The 17,924-nt window shown below is 40.8% G+C and overlaps 1 protein-coding gene across 1 annotated transcript in view; it reads right to left on the bottom strand.

Moving 5' to 3' along the window:
- Positions 1–17,700, bottom strand: part of LOC133244019 (fatty acid desaturase 2-like protein FADS2B) — a 46,009-nt gene extending 28,309 nt beyond the window's left edge. The window contains exons 1-2 of the mRNA XM_061410692.1: positions 17,133–17,700; positions 4,418–4,528 (exon numbers count right to left, since the gene is read on the bottom strand). Of these exons, the coding sequence (XP_061266676.1) occupies positions 4,418–4,528; positions 17,133–17,453 (432 nt within the window). The 5' untranslated portion in view covers positions 17,454–17,700. The remainder of the gene's footprint in view (positions 1–4,417; positions 4,529–17,132) is intronic.
- Between the last annotated feature and the right edge of the window lie 224 nt (positions 17,701–17,924).

Genomic DNA, 17,924 nt, shown 5'->3' with positions numbered 1-17,924 from the left:
TCTTGCCTCAAGAATCCCATGAACAGTATGAAAAGGCTAAAGCTATGACACTGAAAGATGAGCCTCCTCTCTCCCCCCCAGGTAAGTAGATGTCCAATATACTACCGGGGAACTGTGGAGAAATAGCAACAGAAAGAATATGAGACTAAGCCAAGGCAGAAATGACACCCAGTTATGGGTGTGTTTAGTGGGGAAAGTAAAGCCCAATGATGTAAACAACACTATTGCATAGGGACCTGGAAAGTTAGGTCCATGAAACAAGGTAAACTGGATGTGGTCAAGCAGGAGATGGCAAGAGTGAACATCAACATTTTAGGAATCAGTGAACTACAATGTAAGGGAATGGGTGAATTTACTTCGTGTGATCATTATATCTACTACTGTGGTCAAGAATCCCTTAGAAGAAATGGAGTAGCTCTCATAGCCAACAAAGGAGTCTAAAATGTAGTGCTTGGGTGCAGTCTCAAAAATGAGAGTATGATCTCTGTTCGATTCCAAGGCAAACCATTCAGTATCACAGTAATCCAAATCTATGCCCTGACCCCTAATGCTGAAGAAGCTGAATTTTAATGGTTCTCTGAAGTCCTACCAGACCTTCTAGAACTAACACCAAAAAAAGATGTCCTTTTCATCATAGGGAATTGGAACACAAAAGTAGGAAGTCAAGAGATACCTGGAGTAGTAGGCAAGCTTGGCCTTGGAGCACAAAATGAAACTAGGCAAAGGCTAACAAATTTTTGCCAAGAGAATGCACTGGTCATAGCAAACACCCTCTTCCAACAACACAAGAAATGACTCTACACATGGACATCACCAGATCATCAATACTGAAATCAGATTGATTATATTCTTTGCTACCAAAGATGGAGAAGCTGTATTCATCAGCAAAAACAAGACCAGGAGCTGATTATGGCTCAGATCATGAACTCCTTATTGCCAAATTCAGACTTAAATTGAAGAAAGTAGGGAGAACCACTAAGCCATTCAGGTATGAACTTTCAGTAATACAGTGGAAGTGACAAATAAATTCAAGGGATAAGATGTGATAGAGTGCCTGAAGAACTATGGACAGAGGTTCATAACATTGTACTGGAACTGGTGATCAAAACCATCCCCAAGGAAAAGAAAAGCAAAATTGCAAAGTGGTGTCTGAAGAGGCCTTACAAACATCTGAGAAAAGAAGAGAAGTGAAAGGCAAAGGAGAAAAGGAAAGGTGAACCCAACTGAATGCAGAGTTCCAGAGAATAGCAAGTAGAGATAAGAAAGCATTATTATGTGAACAAAGCAAGAAGTTAGAGGAAGATAATAGAATGGAAAAAACTAGAGATCTCTTCAACAAAATTGGAGATGTCAAGGGAACATTTCATGCAAAGATGGGCATAATAAAGGACAGAAATGGTAAAGACCTAACAGAAAAGAAGATATTAAGAAGATGTGGCAAGATTAAACAGAATTATACAAAAAAAGCTCTAACGATCCAGATAACCATGATGGTATGGTCATTCACCTAGAGCTAGACATTTTGGAGTGTAAAGTCAAGTGGGCCTTAGAAACCACTGATTTGACAAGTGCTAATGGAGGTGGTGTAATTCCAGCTGAACTATTTGAAATCCCAAAAGATAATGCTATTATAGTGTTACACTCGATATGCTAGCAAATTTGGAAAACTCAGCAGTGGTCACAGGACTTGAACAATCAATTTTCATTCCAATCCCAAAGAAGGGCAGTACCAAAGAACATTCAAAGTACCACATAATTGCTCTCATTACACATGCTAGCAAGGTAATGCTCAAAATCTTTCAAACTAGGCTTCAACAGTACATGAACTGAGAACTTCCAAATATACAAGTTGAATTTAAAATAGGAAGAGGAACCAAAAAATCAAATTACCAATATCTGTTTGATCATAGAAAAAGCAAGAGAATTAAAAAAAAAAAAAAAAAAAAACTGGCTTCACTGACTTCACTGCTTCCTCTGGGTTTATTGTTTCTTCTGACCCTTTGTTTATCACAACAATCCGTGGAAAACTCTTAACGAGATGGGAGTACTAGACCATCTTTCCTGCCTCCTGAAAAACCTGTACACAGGTCAAGAAGTAACAGTTCGAACCAGACTTGGAACAATGGACTGGTTCCAAATTGGGAAAGGAGTATGTCAAGGCTGTATATTGTCACCCTGCATATTTAAATTATATGCAGAGTACATCATGTGAAATGCTGTACTGGATGAAGCAGAAGCTGGAATCAAAATTGCTGGGAGAAATATCAACAACTTCAGATAAGATCATACCGCTCTAATGGCAGAAAGTGAAGAGGAACTAAAGAGTCTGTTGATGAAGGTGAAAGAGGAGGGTAAAAAAGCTGGCTTCAAACTCAACATTCAAAAAATGAAGATCATGGCATTCAGTCCAATTACTTTATGGCAAATATATGGGGAAAAATATAAACAGTGATAGACTTTATTTTCTTGGGCTCCAAAAGTCACTGCAGCTGGTGACTGCAGCCATGAAATTAAAAGATGCTTGCTCCTTGGAAGAAAAGCAGTGACAAACCTAAATAGCAGATTAAAAAGCAGAGACATTACTTTGCCAACAAAGGTCCATAGAGTCAAAGATATGGGTTTTCCAGTAGTCATATATGGATGTGAGAGTTGGACATGAAAGAAGGCTGAGCATCAAAGAATTGTTGCTTTTGAACTGTGGTGTTGGAAAAAACTCTTGAGTGTCCCTTGGACAGCATGGAGATCAAACCTGTCAGCACTATAGGAAATCAACCCTGAATTTGCATTGAAATGACTGATGGTTAAGCTGAAGCTCCAATACATTGGCCACCTGATAGGAAGAACCAACTCACTGGAAAAGACCCTGGTGCCTGGAAAGGTTGAGGGCGGGAAGAGCAGAGGGTGACAGAGGATGAGATGGTTGGATGGCATCATGGACTCAGTGGACATGAGTTCGAGCAAATTCTGGGAGATAGTGTAGGAACATGGAAGCCTGGCATGCTGTGGTTCACAGGGTTACAAAGAGTCAGACATGACTCACTGACCAAACAACGGCATCTCGGCTCCTACACCTTGTCATAGGAACCGGGCTATGTGTCCAGGCTGTCTGCCTGATGGCCCACTCGTCTCAGTATAGTGCGTTGCTTCCTGACACACAGCCTTGAGGGATGCACCTGGGCCTCAGGAGTCAGCCTAAGTATTCGTCTTGGGCCTGCATGTAACCAGTCCTCTCTCCTCAGATCCCTCCTATCCCCTTGTGAGTTTGTTTCTTCATTTTTTTTAAGTGTAAATGTAATTCTTATTCTTTCTGCCTCACAGTGATATCTGGATCACCACTTTGTACTAAGTATTTCAAAATAATGGTACAATTGTAAGCTGTTTTAAAACATGAAGTGCAAAAAAAAAAAAAAAATGAAGTGCTTAATATTACCTAAAATCCCTCTAAGCTTTATGTGCAACCATTCTAGTGAAGTCTAGTCTTATGGAGGCCCTGCCCTCTGAAGACAGTTTTTCAGTCAACCAAAGTCTTGGTGAAATAAAAGTGGTGCTTTTCGTGGGGAATACCCAAAGGTTTGGAGCCAGGAAGAGGTGAACTGGAGTTCTTCTTCTTTGCTTTTCAGAAGGTAGTTTATTCTCCTGGAACTGTAATTTCTCCAATTGTAAAAAGAACTATAGTTAGGGTATAGTCACATCATTGACTCAACAGCTATTTATGGAATTCCTAATACAGGTCCAATCCTGTGCCTTTAGGTACTGAGGACTCAGGGATGAGCAAAATTGACATAGTCTCTGCTCTCACGGAAACTGGTTTAACAGGGAACATCAAACAATTATAAGCAGTCACGGAAAAAGAAAAGTTATGTGTAAGTTGTGTGGCAAGAAGTAGGTGGTTAGAAACATGGAATTACTGTTTGGCACAGGGCCACGCATCCCATTCCTTTGTTTCTCAGAGGTTTAAGAATTCTGAGAATCTCAGGAGGATGTCATTATTTTGAAATATTTGGAATCCACTCATCTATGCTATTTGGAGAAGGCAATGGCAACCCACTCCAGTACTCTTGCCTGGAAAATCACATGGATGGAGGAGCCTGGTAGGCTGCAGTCCATGGGGTCACTAAGAGTCGGACACGACTGAGAGACTTCACTTTCCCTTTTCACTTTCATGCATTGGAGAAGGAAATGGAAACCCACTCCGGTGTTCTTGCCTGGAGAATCCCAGGGACGGTGGAGTCTGGTGGGCTGCCGTCTATGGGGTCGCACAGAGTCGGACACGACTGAAGCGACTCAGCAGCATTTATTCCATTGCAGGCCCTCCCAGGCAGGATGGCTGGTTTCCCACAGAAAATGATAAATTGGCCCTGTAATATATCTCATCCCCATCCCTCCACATACTCTTGGGTCCCGAGACCTCACTCACATTTTTGTTTCTCTCCTGATTGGGCTCTTCTGGAGCAAGCTCTCCAATTAGCAGTGGTTTAAGGTACAACCGCACAATGTCAGGGTCTGGATGCATGGCTCTGAAGACGTCCTGTGAATCAGAGAGAACTGTTAGAGGCTTAAAAATGACACGCTTACACACAGATTATCTCCCCTTTCTTACCTCATTCTGTACCGATCTTACGAATCAGCACAGATTATGTTATTGAGCATTCACTTCTAACTCTAGGTTGACACTTCAAGTTCATTGATCAGAATTACCCTTGAAATTCCTCTATGAAAGCCTCACACTGGAGATCCACCCACTGTGTGCATGGCTTACTAGGCAAGTCCTGGGTAGAAAGTTGATCCCCAAGCATTGGAAGAGATCATTGTTTATTTTATTGAGCGTGAGAAGTAGTTGGCTTTGAGATTATAGGCCATGGTGAATCTTTAGAGCCAAACCTCAGGCTTGGTGTGGGAGTTGCCCACATTATCTGGGGCATGCAGGAACCAAGACTGCCTATGCAAATCACATCTATCAGAGTTTCCCTTTTATTTCTTCGTCAAGGACCAGGGGACAGAGGCTCTTGCATTAAGTTATTTCCAAGGAAAGACAAGTTAAAGTTGATGATAACAAATTAACAAATGTCTAAGAGAGCATGGGAGCAAAGCCCTCGAATCCTTAGTTGTCTAAAGTAGCACTTTCTTGGCTAAGTTTATCACTGAAGAAGCCTTAGCACTCTTTAAAAAAACAAAAACAAAAATATAGCATTCTCTGTAGGGGCTGGAGACAGGCACAAAATAGAACTGATTCACTATATTTTTCCAAATCCATTCCCATTTTAAGTAGTAACTCCAAGTGGCTATGAGAAGCAGTGTTGATTCTCATGTCCTGCTTAAGTTTGGAAATAAGAGATAGACTTTATTTTTTTTTTCTTGAGGGATTTAATCTGCTTTGAGGGAAGGAGGTTTCTCCAAGAGTAAGATATTGGACTTCTTGCTATTATGGCTTTGAGATTAGGAATGTTTAATATAAAGAAAAATAACCAAGGTTTTGATTTGAATATATGGAATCCATACACATTACCGTGGAGTGCTGGTGTTGCATAATGCTGATTAGGAAACTGGATCCCTGAGCAGCCTTCCTACACCTAAGTTCTACACTTGCTGTGTAACTGTGGACAAGTCTCTTGACCAGTCCATGCTCCTGTTTTCTCTTCTTCCCTAACATGGGAGTGATGGTAATAGCTACTCAATTTATAAAGTTATTATAATTAAGTGAATTGATTAGAATCTGAGTGGTTTATAGTAAATTCTCAAACATATTAGTTCTCTTTCCTATATGTGTGCCTCTGGGCTTCCCTGGTGGCTCAGATGGTAAAGAATCTGCCTGCAATGTGGGAGACCCTGGTTAGATCCCAGGGTTGGGAAGATCCCCTGGAGAAGGGAATGGCAACCTACTCCAGTATTCTGGACTGGAGAATTCCATGGACAGAGGAGCCTGGTGGGCTACAGTCCACGGCCTTGCAAAGAGTTGTATACAACTGAATGACTAAGACACACAGGGATAAGAGCTACCTGCCTTCCTTCTCTTCAATAAAATATAACAGTTCAGAGATTTTCTTTCCATACTCCACCTGGAGTGAGCTCTGAATTGTTTTAGTGAATACAATGAACCCTCCATCTTCAAAATCTAAAGCAAATTTAGATACATCTAGAACTACATACAATCCTACACATAAAGCATGTCCATATGTGTAGGCTTGTATGTATATATATATAATGGATGAGGTTATTCAGAAGGGTGCAATATCAACTCTTTAGACTCACTTTTCTAGATTCAGTGATGTAAGAAGGGATTTGTATCTGCTAGAACCAGTCCAGGCTCTACTGTTCATTCTGCCTTTGTATACTTTCTCTGACCCCCTTGGGAAAAGCTGCTTTCAAAGATGTGTTTTCGTTGTCACATTCAGTGACCCTAAAGTTAGTTTACCTAACCAGGATGAGAGTCATTCAGTGATTAACAATGTGACTAAAACATTTCAGGGTGGCCGTACTGAAAAATCATGTTCTGCCTGCTGTTAAGGAAGAGATGAGGGTGAGAAACATTCTGAGGGATCAAGATCAGAGTGTAGAGGAGGGGTGAGGCCCTGCATTTGCATCTTACTTTGAGCAGTCATCCAGAGCCCTGGAACAGTGTGCTGACGCTAATATTCCTCTGGGTTCACTGTTTTTTCTGATCTTCAGCAAGATTCACAGGTCATACTGTGACAACAGAGCCTGAAGACCTACAGAGTTTTCCAGAAGAGTAAGAATTTCCCTGCTGTGTGGAACTCTTTTCATTGTATTAATGGGCAGTACAAATGTGGCTTAGGCAGTCTTAGATTATTCAATTTGAAGGAATTTGCTATTAGAGGCTAGATACTAAGTTGTGAAATCTTCGCAAAAGATCCTCAAAAATGAGTTTTTTGTTTTTGTTTTTTTTTTTTTAATTAACTTTATTTGGCAAGTATGCTCCTCCTGAAGAAAGTCCAGGGGTAAATGAAGGGGAGAGGGAGTAACACCATTTTTTTAGTGTATCCTGTATACAAGGTGCTCTATGGGCCAACTCATCATCATCAACTTAGTTATGTGAGGTTCTATCATTTTTGTTATACATATAAAGACTTCAAATGGCAGGAGATTGCCACAGTAAGTGGGAGAGCCAGGATTTGAACTCAAGTTGATGTGGCTTTAAAGCCAGGAAGCCATAAAGGTCCATTCCAGCTTTAACATGTACAGTTCTTTTCCTGAAAGAAGGATGACACAAGATTGTTTTGGGAGGATGTTAAGATCAGTATATGCATGGTAGGCAGTTAGTCAAGTATTTCCCCACCTTAGGTTTTAATGACGTGCATCACTTTGTCTGTGGCCCCAACCTACTTCTCCAGGTTTACCTCTCACCATACCCTTCATGCCTCATCCTGTCCAGTGGAACTCTCCCTATTCAATAAACATTCCATGACCCTGTATAGTTCTGAAGCTTTGTAATACATACTCCTCCCTTTGCCTTGACTGCTTTCCTCCATTTTTTTTCTACTTAAAAATTCCTCCTCATTCTTGAACATCCAGATGAAATATGCCTTCCTAACACAGTCAAGAAAGTTATTTATGATCTCTTCTGGGCTCCCTTGACACTTTGTTCCTAAAGCTTTTCAAATGATGTTGCAGTGAATCTTTGTATTCACAAAGGCCTTCTCTAGTGGCTTTTGACTTTTTTGAAGACTGAGACAATGCATTATTGATTAAATTATACCTGATATTTTTTGCTGTGCCTGGAATATGACATGTGATCAAGAGAGGTCTGATGAATAAGGGGAAGTGTGAATGAATAGAGCAGCATATGACTTCTCTAAAAAGGAGAAAGTTGAGAAGTATTGAGTTCAAAGGATATGGGTCTTAAGCACTGCTGTCTCTTCCCCAACCTCAGCATCTCTATTTTCTGACCTTTTACCTACTTTGTTATCTCACATTTTCGTCTGTTATCTTTTGATTCACTTCTGAACCATCATGTCTATTTCCTAACCTATTCATAAATTTACACTGTAGCTCCTTTTAAAACTGATAATTTCCCAAACAGTATCAGCAGAGAGGAAAGATGTGATTATCTTTGCTTTCACAGTGACTTTGGAGATCCTGCTGATTTTTTGCTGTTATTTAATGGGGGTTGGAAAGATGTCCATTATTGGAGGGCAGTATGATCCCTAGAGGGAGAGGCAAGTATATAAAGTGAGAAGGCCTGAGAAGGATCATGTCCTTACAATTTAACTACTGTATACAGGCTGTACCCTGCATCAAGGCACTTGGCCTAGAGGGCATGTGTGGGTTGAAATTCAGGAGACACTCCATTTGCCAAATATTGTTCTGCAATCAACCAAAGTGTGTGCCTATTAAATTTACACCAAAATACAGTATAGGGAGCAGTGAAGTATGTTGTTTATATTGGGAAATTTGCTTAATCTCTGAAGCTTCGATTTGTTTTCTAACTGTGGATACTACTTAGTCTGCTCCATGGGCTCATTTATTCCTTCATTCATTTATTCAGTCATTACAAAACCTTGCTGAATACTTAGCCAAGCATCAAAGAGCTTAAGCTTTGGAATCAGATGCCATTAAATGATGATATTTTTATATTATTATTATTATTTGTTTCCTCTGAAGTGGGTTGAAATTTCCCGAAATTCAGAAAAAAAAAAAAAACACCCATGGTGAATTTATGTATATAGTCACAAAACAATATAACTAGAACATAGATTTTGATTTACATATCTCAAAAAGCCCACAGGGGACTTCCCTGTCAGTCTGGTAGTTAAGACTCCATGCTTCCAATGGAGGGTGTGGATTCCATTTCTGTTGGGCAACTAAGGTCCCACCCGCCTTGCAGCACAGCCAAAAAAATAAAAATAAAAAACTCACCAGAATATTCAATACCCAACCACAGACACCCATTCCTACACCTTTGGCTAATTCCTTTTCTGGTTCCTTTTCAGATCTCACCTGTTTCAAGGCAAATGCTAAATCAAAGTCCTTCGTATTTCTGGGAGATCACAAGTTTTTATAGTCTTTGCCTTTGTTATGGAAAAGAGCCACTTTGGAGTGGAGAATGTTTATGTGTCACCAAGATTCCCCTCCAACCACACGGATAAACAGAAGGTTATTTATTTATTTATTTGTTTTTTTTTTTTTTTTTTGCCATAACTCACTCTATTGTTTGAAAACTTTTGTTATTTGAGATTTTTTCATGTGATATACTTGACTAAGCTCCAGGCCAGACTCTATCTCCACTGTTCTCACCAAACCTGTTCATCTTCTGGCTTCATTATCTTGTAATGGCAACTGCCACCCACCTACCTACGTAAGTCATTGATCAGACAGTTTAGACTCCTTACTCCTGCTTACTTACCCAGCCACTTATCCCCTATTATAAATTATGTCTTCTGCTTATCTACCCCCTCTTCCTCATTTCTGTTGTCACTGCCTTATTCATGACTTCAGCATGTTCCCAGGACTCCTTCCTTCATTTGACTCTTTAAAAAAAATTTATATGGGGCCATAGCCTATTAACAATGTTGTGATAGCTTCAGGCAGACAGTAAAGGGCCTCAGCCATACAGATGCCTGTATCCATTCTGCCTTGACTAACTCTTCTTGATCTTCAGCCTTTACTTAACCAACAGGCTGGCATTTGAAAAAGAGTCCCTCTTCATGGCCATTGTCACCCATTAGCACTTTAACTGCACTTGTCTCTTTACTTTTGTACCTATTTTTCAACTTGAACCATCATTCAAATGAGAAACAAATTAAAATTTAATTTTAAATTAAAAAAAAATGTTGACAGCCCACAAAAGATGCAGTTATTACTGATGACAACTTTCCTTTTACAAACAGCTAGGTTTCCTTGTAGGTTTGGGTGTTGGGAGGGATGCTGGGCTAGAGAAGTTTCATTACCTGCAGTGGGAGGAGAGGAAGACCTACAATGATGGTAAAATCCAGAGTCCTTCACTCAGAACTCAAGACCCTTTCTCCCCCTCCTCCTTCTCTTGTCTCTTTCTTTACCTCCCACACCCTTCATCCTCTCTTCCTCCTTCCCCTCTTCTCATCCTCAAGCCATCATATCGACCAGGATTGTGTTAAGCAAAGGATGTGGCCAGGCCGGGACACCTGTTCTGCTGGTGCTTACTCACGATGTGAACCTGATCTGTATTCCACCTCTGTACACATCCTCTCTTGCCCCGCCCCAGCCTTGCCTCTGCTGATTCCACATGAGTCTTTTGGACTTGCACACAGCTCTAACCTCTTCCACACTGCAGTCTTCCAAGCAGTTGAAACACATTTTGCTATATTTCCTCTAGCCTTTTGTCATCTTTTTCCTGTCATATTGAATTTTTACCCTGATGAAGAGCTTGAGTTTCTCAGTGTCCCTCTCAGACCCTGATGTTTAGACATGAGGTGGCTTAGCATGCACCTTTGGTAATAACCATGATTTCTTTGTTCTGAATTTTCTGCTCTTGTGCATACCTCACAAGATTGTGTTTACTTCTTTTGTGGAGCCCAGAAATATTATTGACTTACTTAAATAAAACTTGGGACTTCCCAGGTTGTGCTAGTGGTAAAGAACCCACCTGCCAATGCAGGAGACATAAGAGATGCAGGTTCGATTCCTGGGTAGGGAAGATTTCCCTGGAGGAGAGCAGGACAATCCACTCCAATATTCTCATCTAGAGAATCCCAAGGACAGAGGAGCCTAGTGGGCTATAATCCATAGGGTTGCCCAGAGTCAGAGATGACTGAAGTAACTTAGCACAACTTAGCATGTAGCATGCTTCATATGCACATATTGTAATCTATATGATTAATTCTTCTTGTTGGACTTATAGGTTGTTTCTGGCTTTTCATGGGTGAGAAGATCTTTAGTTATTAGCATTGTGCATTAGTTTTAAATCATTTAATTTGAAAAAAATCAAATAAACAATATGTTCTATAATGGGAATTGATGTGCCTGTGTCTTGTATAATAGACTTACCCTCTTCCAACAACACAAGAGAAGACTCTACACATGGACATCACCAGATTGTCAACACTGAAAACAGATATATTATATTTTTGCAGCCAAAGGTGGAGAATCTCTATACACTCAACAAAAACAAGACTAGGAGCTGACTGTGGCTCAGACCATGATCTTCTTATTAGCAAGTTCAGACTTAAATAGAAGAAAGTAGAGAAAACCACTATACCATTCAAGTATGACCTAAATCAAATCCTTAAGTATTATTAAGTGGAATTGAGAAATAGATTCAAGGGACTAGATCTGATAGAGTGCCTGATGAACTATGGATGGAGGTTTGTGACATTGTATAGGAGAAAGGGAGCAAGACCATCCCCAAGAAAAAGAAATGCAAAAAAGCAAAATGGCTGTGTGAGGAGGGCTTACAAATAGATTTGAATAGAAGAGAAGTGAAAAGCAAAGGAGTAAAGACAAGATATACCCATTTGAATGCAGAGTTCCAAAGAATAGCAAGGAGAGATAAGAAAGCCATCCTCAGCGATCAATGCAAAGAAACAGAGGAAAACAATAGAATGGGAAAGACTAGAGATCTCTTCAAGAAAGTTAAAGATACCAAGGGAACATTTCATACAAAGATGGGCTCAATAAAGGACAAAATGGTTCTGTCCGGAACAGAGGCAGAAGATATTAGGAAGAGGTGGCAAGGATACACAGAAGAACTGTACAAAAAAGATCTTCATAACCCAGATAATCATGATGGTGTGATCACTCACCTAGAGCCAGACATCCTGGAATGTGAAGTCAAGTGGGCCTTAGGAAGCATCACTACGAACAAAGCTAGTGGAGGTGATGGAATTCCAGTTGAGCTATTTCAAATCCTAAAAGATGATGTTGTGAGAGTGGTGCACTCATTATGCCAGCAAATTTGGAAAACTCAGCAGTGGCCATGGGACTGGAAAAGGTCAGTTTTCATTCCAATCCCTAAGAAAGGCAATGCCAAATAATGTTCAAACTAGGGCACAATTGCACTCATCTCACATGCTAGTAAAGTAATGCTAAAACATTCTCCAAGTCAGGCTTCAGCATTGCGTGAACCATGAACTTGCAGATTTTCAAGGTTGATTTAGAAAAGGCAGAGGAACCAGAGATCAAATTGTCAACATCCGCTGGATCATCAATAAATCAAGGGAGTTCTGGGAAAAACATTTTTTTCTGCTTTATTGACTATGCCAAAGCCTTTGACTATGTGGATCACAGTAAACTGTGGAAAATTATGAAAGAGATTGGAATACCAGACCACCTGATCTGCCTCTTGAGAAATCCATATGCAGGTCAGGAGGCAACAGTTAGAACTGGACATGGAACAATAGACTGGTTCCAAATAGGAATAGGAGTACGTCAAGGCTATATATTGTCAACCTGCTTATTTAACTTATATGCAGAGTACATCATGAGAAATGCTGGACTGGAAGAAACACAAGCTGGAATCAAGATTGCCGGGAGAAATATCAATAACCTCAGATATGCAGATGATACCACTCTTACAGCATAAAGTGAAGAACTAAAGAGCCTCTGATGAAAGTGAAAGAGGAGAGTAAAAAAGTTGGCTTAAAGCCCAATATTCAGAAAACTAAGATCATGGCATCCGTTCCCATCACTTTACAGAAAATAGATGGGGAAACAGTGGCAGACTTTATTTTGGGGTTCCAAAATCACTGCAGATGGTGATTACAGCCATGAAATTAAAAGACGCTTACTCCTTGGGTGAAAAGTTATGACCAACCTAGACAGCATATTAAACAGCAGAGAGGTTACTCTGCCAACAAAGGTCCATCTAGTCAAGTCTATGATTTTTTCCCAGTAGTCATTTATGGGTATGAGAGTAGACTATAAAGAAAGCTGAGCACTGAAGAATTGATACTTTTGAACTATGGTGCTGGAGAAGACTCTTCAGAGTCCCTTGGACTGCAAGGAGATCCAACCAGTCCATCCTAAAGGAAATCAGTCCTAGATATTCTTTGGAAGGACTGATGTTGAAGCTGAAAGTCCAATACTTTGGCTACCTGCTGTGAAGAGCTGACTCATTTGATAAGACCCTGATACTAGGAAAGATTGAAGGTGGGAGGAGAAGGGGATGACAGAGAATGAGATGGTTGAATGGCATCACTGACTCAATGGACATGAGTTTAAGTAAACTTTGTGAGTTGGTGATGGACAGGGAGGCCTGGCGTGCTGCAATCCATGGGGTGACAAAGAGTCAGACATGACACTGTGACTGAACTAACTAACTCTTAGTAAAATTCTTTGGACAAAATGACAACTTATCTCAGAATAACTAAGGAATAAAAAATGTCATTTTTGAGTGTTTAATCTGTACCAGGTATAAGAAGAAAACCTTTATTTTATCTCTGCTGACTTTGACATCCATAGTAAGACAGAAGTATCATTATCCCAATTTCTAGATAAAGGAGCTGAGGCTCCAAGGCTTCAGCAAGCTCCTCAGGACATTTCTAGCAAGTGGTGGAGCCCAGATGCAAACCACACCTCTTTCATTCTCAAATTTGTACTCTTAGTCATTAGACTGGACACCTCAAGAAGTTTTAGAATGATTGACCACATGAATGAATGAATGAATGAGTGACCCTATGGATCAAGCTACCTTGGTATCATTATGTACTTTTCATGAGAAGGATGGAGGCTTGGGGAAGAGTTTCTGTGTAAATAAGGAAAGATGCCCCGCTCTGGGCAGGTGTAGCTATGGGCCAGGGCTTGTGCACAGAGATCATATGTTGGTGCACATTTGCCTTTCAGGGCACAGCCTGCAAACACTTTAGGCTGTAGAGAGAAAGCATCTGACCTCAGGTTCTCTAACTTCATGTTCCTCCCTCCGTCCCTAGAGTCATGCTGTTTCTCCACCACATACTCCTCTGTTCCCAGTTGGCAACAAACAATCAGGATTTCTAAGCAGGTGGTAAACAGGAAATGTTAATCATGCCTCTGAATCTATGGAGGTGTGATATGAATAACAATAGCTATGATTTAATGAAAAGTGCATCTGGTATTATGCTAAACCCTTTACAAGCTTTAGTCTCATTTCCTAATTAGATGGGTAAGGCCATTCCCATTATGCAGATGATGAAGCTGAGTTTCAGAACATTTCAGGGACTTTCCCAGGCTTATATAACCAGTATACCGCACCTCAGACTCCATGTACTCTGAGTGGCCATGGAAAACCATGGTTGTCAGAATTCTGGCACCCTTCCATTCTTCTCTAGCCATCCTCTGCAGATTTTTCTCTGAACATTCTGGATCTGCCTTCTAAAAGTCCAGGGTACATGACTGACCATGCTCAGGGTATTCATCCTTAAGACAAATCCTGAGATGTCATGGGTATTTTCCCATAAGGTTTAATTCTTCCTTGTTAACTAGAATTGGATGCATAATCGTGGTCTTTCTCTAACTTCTGGGAGATAAAAACTCACCAGCAAATTACAAATTCATCAGCTGACCTGCTTTCTGCAAGCTATGTCTACCAGTTACATGCAAGGTGGTTGAAGGTACATATTTTTGCTAACACATCCTCTGAGCCGATTCTGTGACTTGTGTTAGAAAGCATCATCCATATTTTCTTTGTGTTGTGGAGATGAGATATGTGGTATTTTCCCCTCTTTTTTGCCACTTTATTTTTAAATTGGAGTATAATTGCTTCACAGAATTTTGTGGTTTTCTGTCATACATCAACAAGTATTTTTTTCCCTTTACTTTTGTTAATCTTTCTCCTGATTCTTGCACAAACGACTGTCCCTTGGCTCCTTCTATCCTCAGCTCTCTGGCTTCCTAGGGTCTTCCTGACACATGTGAGAATCCCATCATGGGCTACAAGCTCATGCACACTTTCCCAGGAAAAGGTTGAGGTTTGTTTTAAAAATATCAGATCAGACCAGAGTGGTGGGGATGTGGAAGGGTCTTCTCAGAAAGGCATTCCTCTGACTGCAGAATCAAGACGAGAAGATGGTAGAAGACCCTGATTAGACAGAGAAGTTGAGAAATTAGGGGGAAATGAGAACTGGGGGAAGAAGATGTTGCTAGTGTCAAAAAACAAAGTCTTTCTTTCTTTGCAAACTTGCCATATGCTTGTGTATTCTGTTTTTATCTGTCAGGTAATGCTCACAGAGCAGAGCTTCCTGAATCAATATTTTTAATCCTATCCTTTGAAACCAGTTGGAAAAATTATATACTAACATGAAAATGACAAGTATAACATAAAGAATATCTGTTTAAATTTCTACTCTATAATATGTTAATTTTCTGATCTTGAATTAGTTTATTTAACACCTTTTATTCTCTGTTTCTTCATATGTATAATATGGAGAAAAAGTTCCTAATTGGACTAAAATCAACTTTATTATAGAATATTTTAGAATGGATTCCTAAATGCATTTAAGGATTGAGAAACCTCCTTCTTCAATATTAAATGGAAATTTTATTTCTAAGATCAGCTATAAAGGGCTTTATGGTAAAAAACCTATCTGATTTAAAAATTTGTCACTGTTATTTGTGTGCTCTGAGATACATTGTTTTCACGTTTTAGTATCAGTTTTTTTATCTTTAATATGGGAATATGACACCCCACTCCAGTACTCTTGCCTGGAAAATCCTATGGACGGAGGAGCCTGGTAGGCTGCAGTCCATGGGGTCGCTAAGAGTTGGACGCGACTGAGCAACTTCACTTTGACTTTTCACTTTCATGCATTGGAGGAGGAAATGGCAGCCCACTCCAGTGTTATTGCCTGGAGAATCCCATAGACAGAGGAGCCTGGTGGGCTGCCATCTATGGGGTCGCACAGAGTCGGACACGACTGAAGCGCAGCAACCATTCACTTTCCTTAGAGGTGAAACTCCAGTACTTTGGCCACCTCATGGGAAGTGTTGACTCATTGGAAAAGACTCTGATGCTGGGAGGGATTGGGGGCAGGAGGAAAAGGGGACGACAGAGGATGAGATGGCTGGATGGCATCACCGACTCAATGGATGTGTTTGAGTGAACTCTGGGAGTTGGTGATAGACAGGGAGGGCTGGCGTGCAGCAATTCATGGGGTTGCAAAGAGTTGATGACGACTGAGCTACTGAACTGAACTGAACTGGTTCACTTTCTTTATGATAAGGTTTAAGTGAGGTCATGCATTTGAATGTGTCTATGTTGTCTTTGGGCTTCCCAAGTGGTGCTAATGGTAAAGAACACTTCTGCCAATGCTGGAGAGGTAAGAAATAGTTTCAATCCCTAGTTCAGGAAGATCTCCTGGAAAAAAGCATGGCAACCCACTCCAGTATTCATACCTGGAGAATCCCAAGGACGGGGGTACCTGCCGGAATGTGGTCCATAGGGTTGCAAAGAGTTGGACACAGCTGAAGCAACTTAACACATATGATGCGTGATATTTTAGGCATCCATTGAAAGTCTATTTTTTCAGCTATTTTGGTGGAGGAGAGTTATGAGGAAAAACAGTGAAGGAAAGTGATTAAGACTGAAAGTTCAGAAAGATAAGTGTTTTGAATCTGAGATCTGCTGGCTGGGTGAACTTGGGTCAGTCACTTAACCACTCTGATTTCAGTTACTTCTTCCATAAAAGTGGGTTGTGTCACATTGAATTAACTACACAACAAAAAATAACTCTATAAAGTCTAAAAGCCTATGTCACTGTAGACTTTCAACATTGTTCAACATTTTGATGCTCGCCAGATGAGTTGCTGTCTGTTTCAGGCACTCCAGTTGTAGGAGTCTGAGAAATTTCTACTTGAATGAAGACATTTTTTCCCAGATTTTACTCACCTATTTGTAACTTTCTTCTTGTAAGACAATGACTCCATTTCAAAATAAAACAAAACAAAAAAACATAATGCCAAGAACAAAAAGCAAAACCTGAAATACACATAGTATCTACTGTCAGCATCTGAGCCCACCCCAAACCTAGTGCAAATAATAGCTAGACCTTGAGGCTTAATTAGCTTTCAATTTTTGCTGGATAGAAATCCAGAAAAATTGGTTTGGGAGGAGATGAGTGATCATGGAGCTTGAACATGTACTTGAAATGCTTTGGGAAAGACAGTCAAGGTCCCAGCCACCCAACAGCTGGAACAGAGAGAGAGAGGGCAGACTTTGAGCTCCTTACCGTGGCATCTTCCCCAGCACAGTGGTTGAGGACCAGCCGCCCACCAGGATGCCTGTCCGCCCAGCCAGTAACATCGTAGACCTTGCGATTGATCACCAGCCACTGGTCAGTCTCCTGATTGTGTCTCTGGATCTCCTGCCAGGTGTATGTGCTGAGGCTTTTTCTGGGCAAGCTGCACTTCGCCTTTGCCTCCTGCCTTGCAGGGAGCTTAGCTCTCACACTTGCTGCTGGTTTCCCGTTTGCCTGATGCTTCGCACCCAGGTCCAGCTGGTTCTCATCCACAAGGCTCCCATTGCCCTCAGGCTTTTCTTCAAACGTCATTGTCTTTGTACTTTTAGAATTTCTGGCGTGACACCTGGAATTTCTAATTCTCACCTGAATAAACTACAGAATGACCTTTTCCCTCTCCTTTTATTCCATGAAGTAAGAAGCCTACACAGAAAACTTTTTACCTACTTGACTCTTGGCAAACCTGATAGTGAACTCCTTCCCAGCTTCTCACGTCTCTGTCCTGAGTCTTTTCTTTTGTCCTGATGAAGACTGTACTACCTTTCCCTGAACCCAAGAAGATTAGTCTACCTTTCTCTCTTCTCTCTCTCTGTTGGCTGATCATTTAGCAGCGTTCTTATTTATCATTAAATGTCCCTTAGTCAAGAGCTGGAGCCAATCACAGCCCAGAGGATGGTGTGGCCTGACCCCTGGGAGGAGGGGCTGGGCTCCTTCTCTGCTGACTGCCTGCACTGGCATCATTCTGGGTCAGGCTCATCAGCTCTCCCCCATTGAAAGGAACAG

The sequence above is a fragment of the Bos javanicus genome, unplaced genomic scaffold, assembly GCF_032452875.1.
Source record: "Bos javanicus breed banteng unplaced genomic scaffold, ARS-OSU_banteng_1.0 tig00000403_1, whole genome shotgun sequence".
NCBI classification, from domain to species: domain Eukaryota; kingdom Metazoa; phylum Chordata; class Mammalia; order Artiodactyla; family Bovidae; genus Bos; species Bos javanicus.
This window is presented reverse-complemented; position numbering and strand designations above follow the sequence as displayed.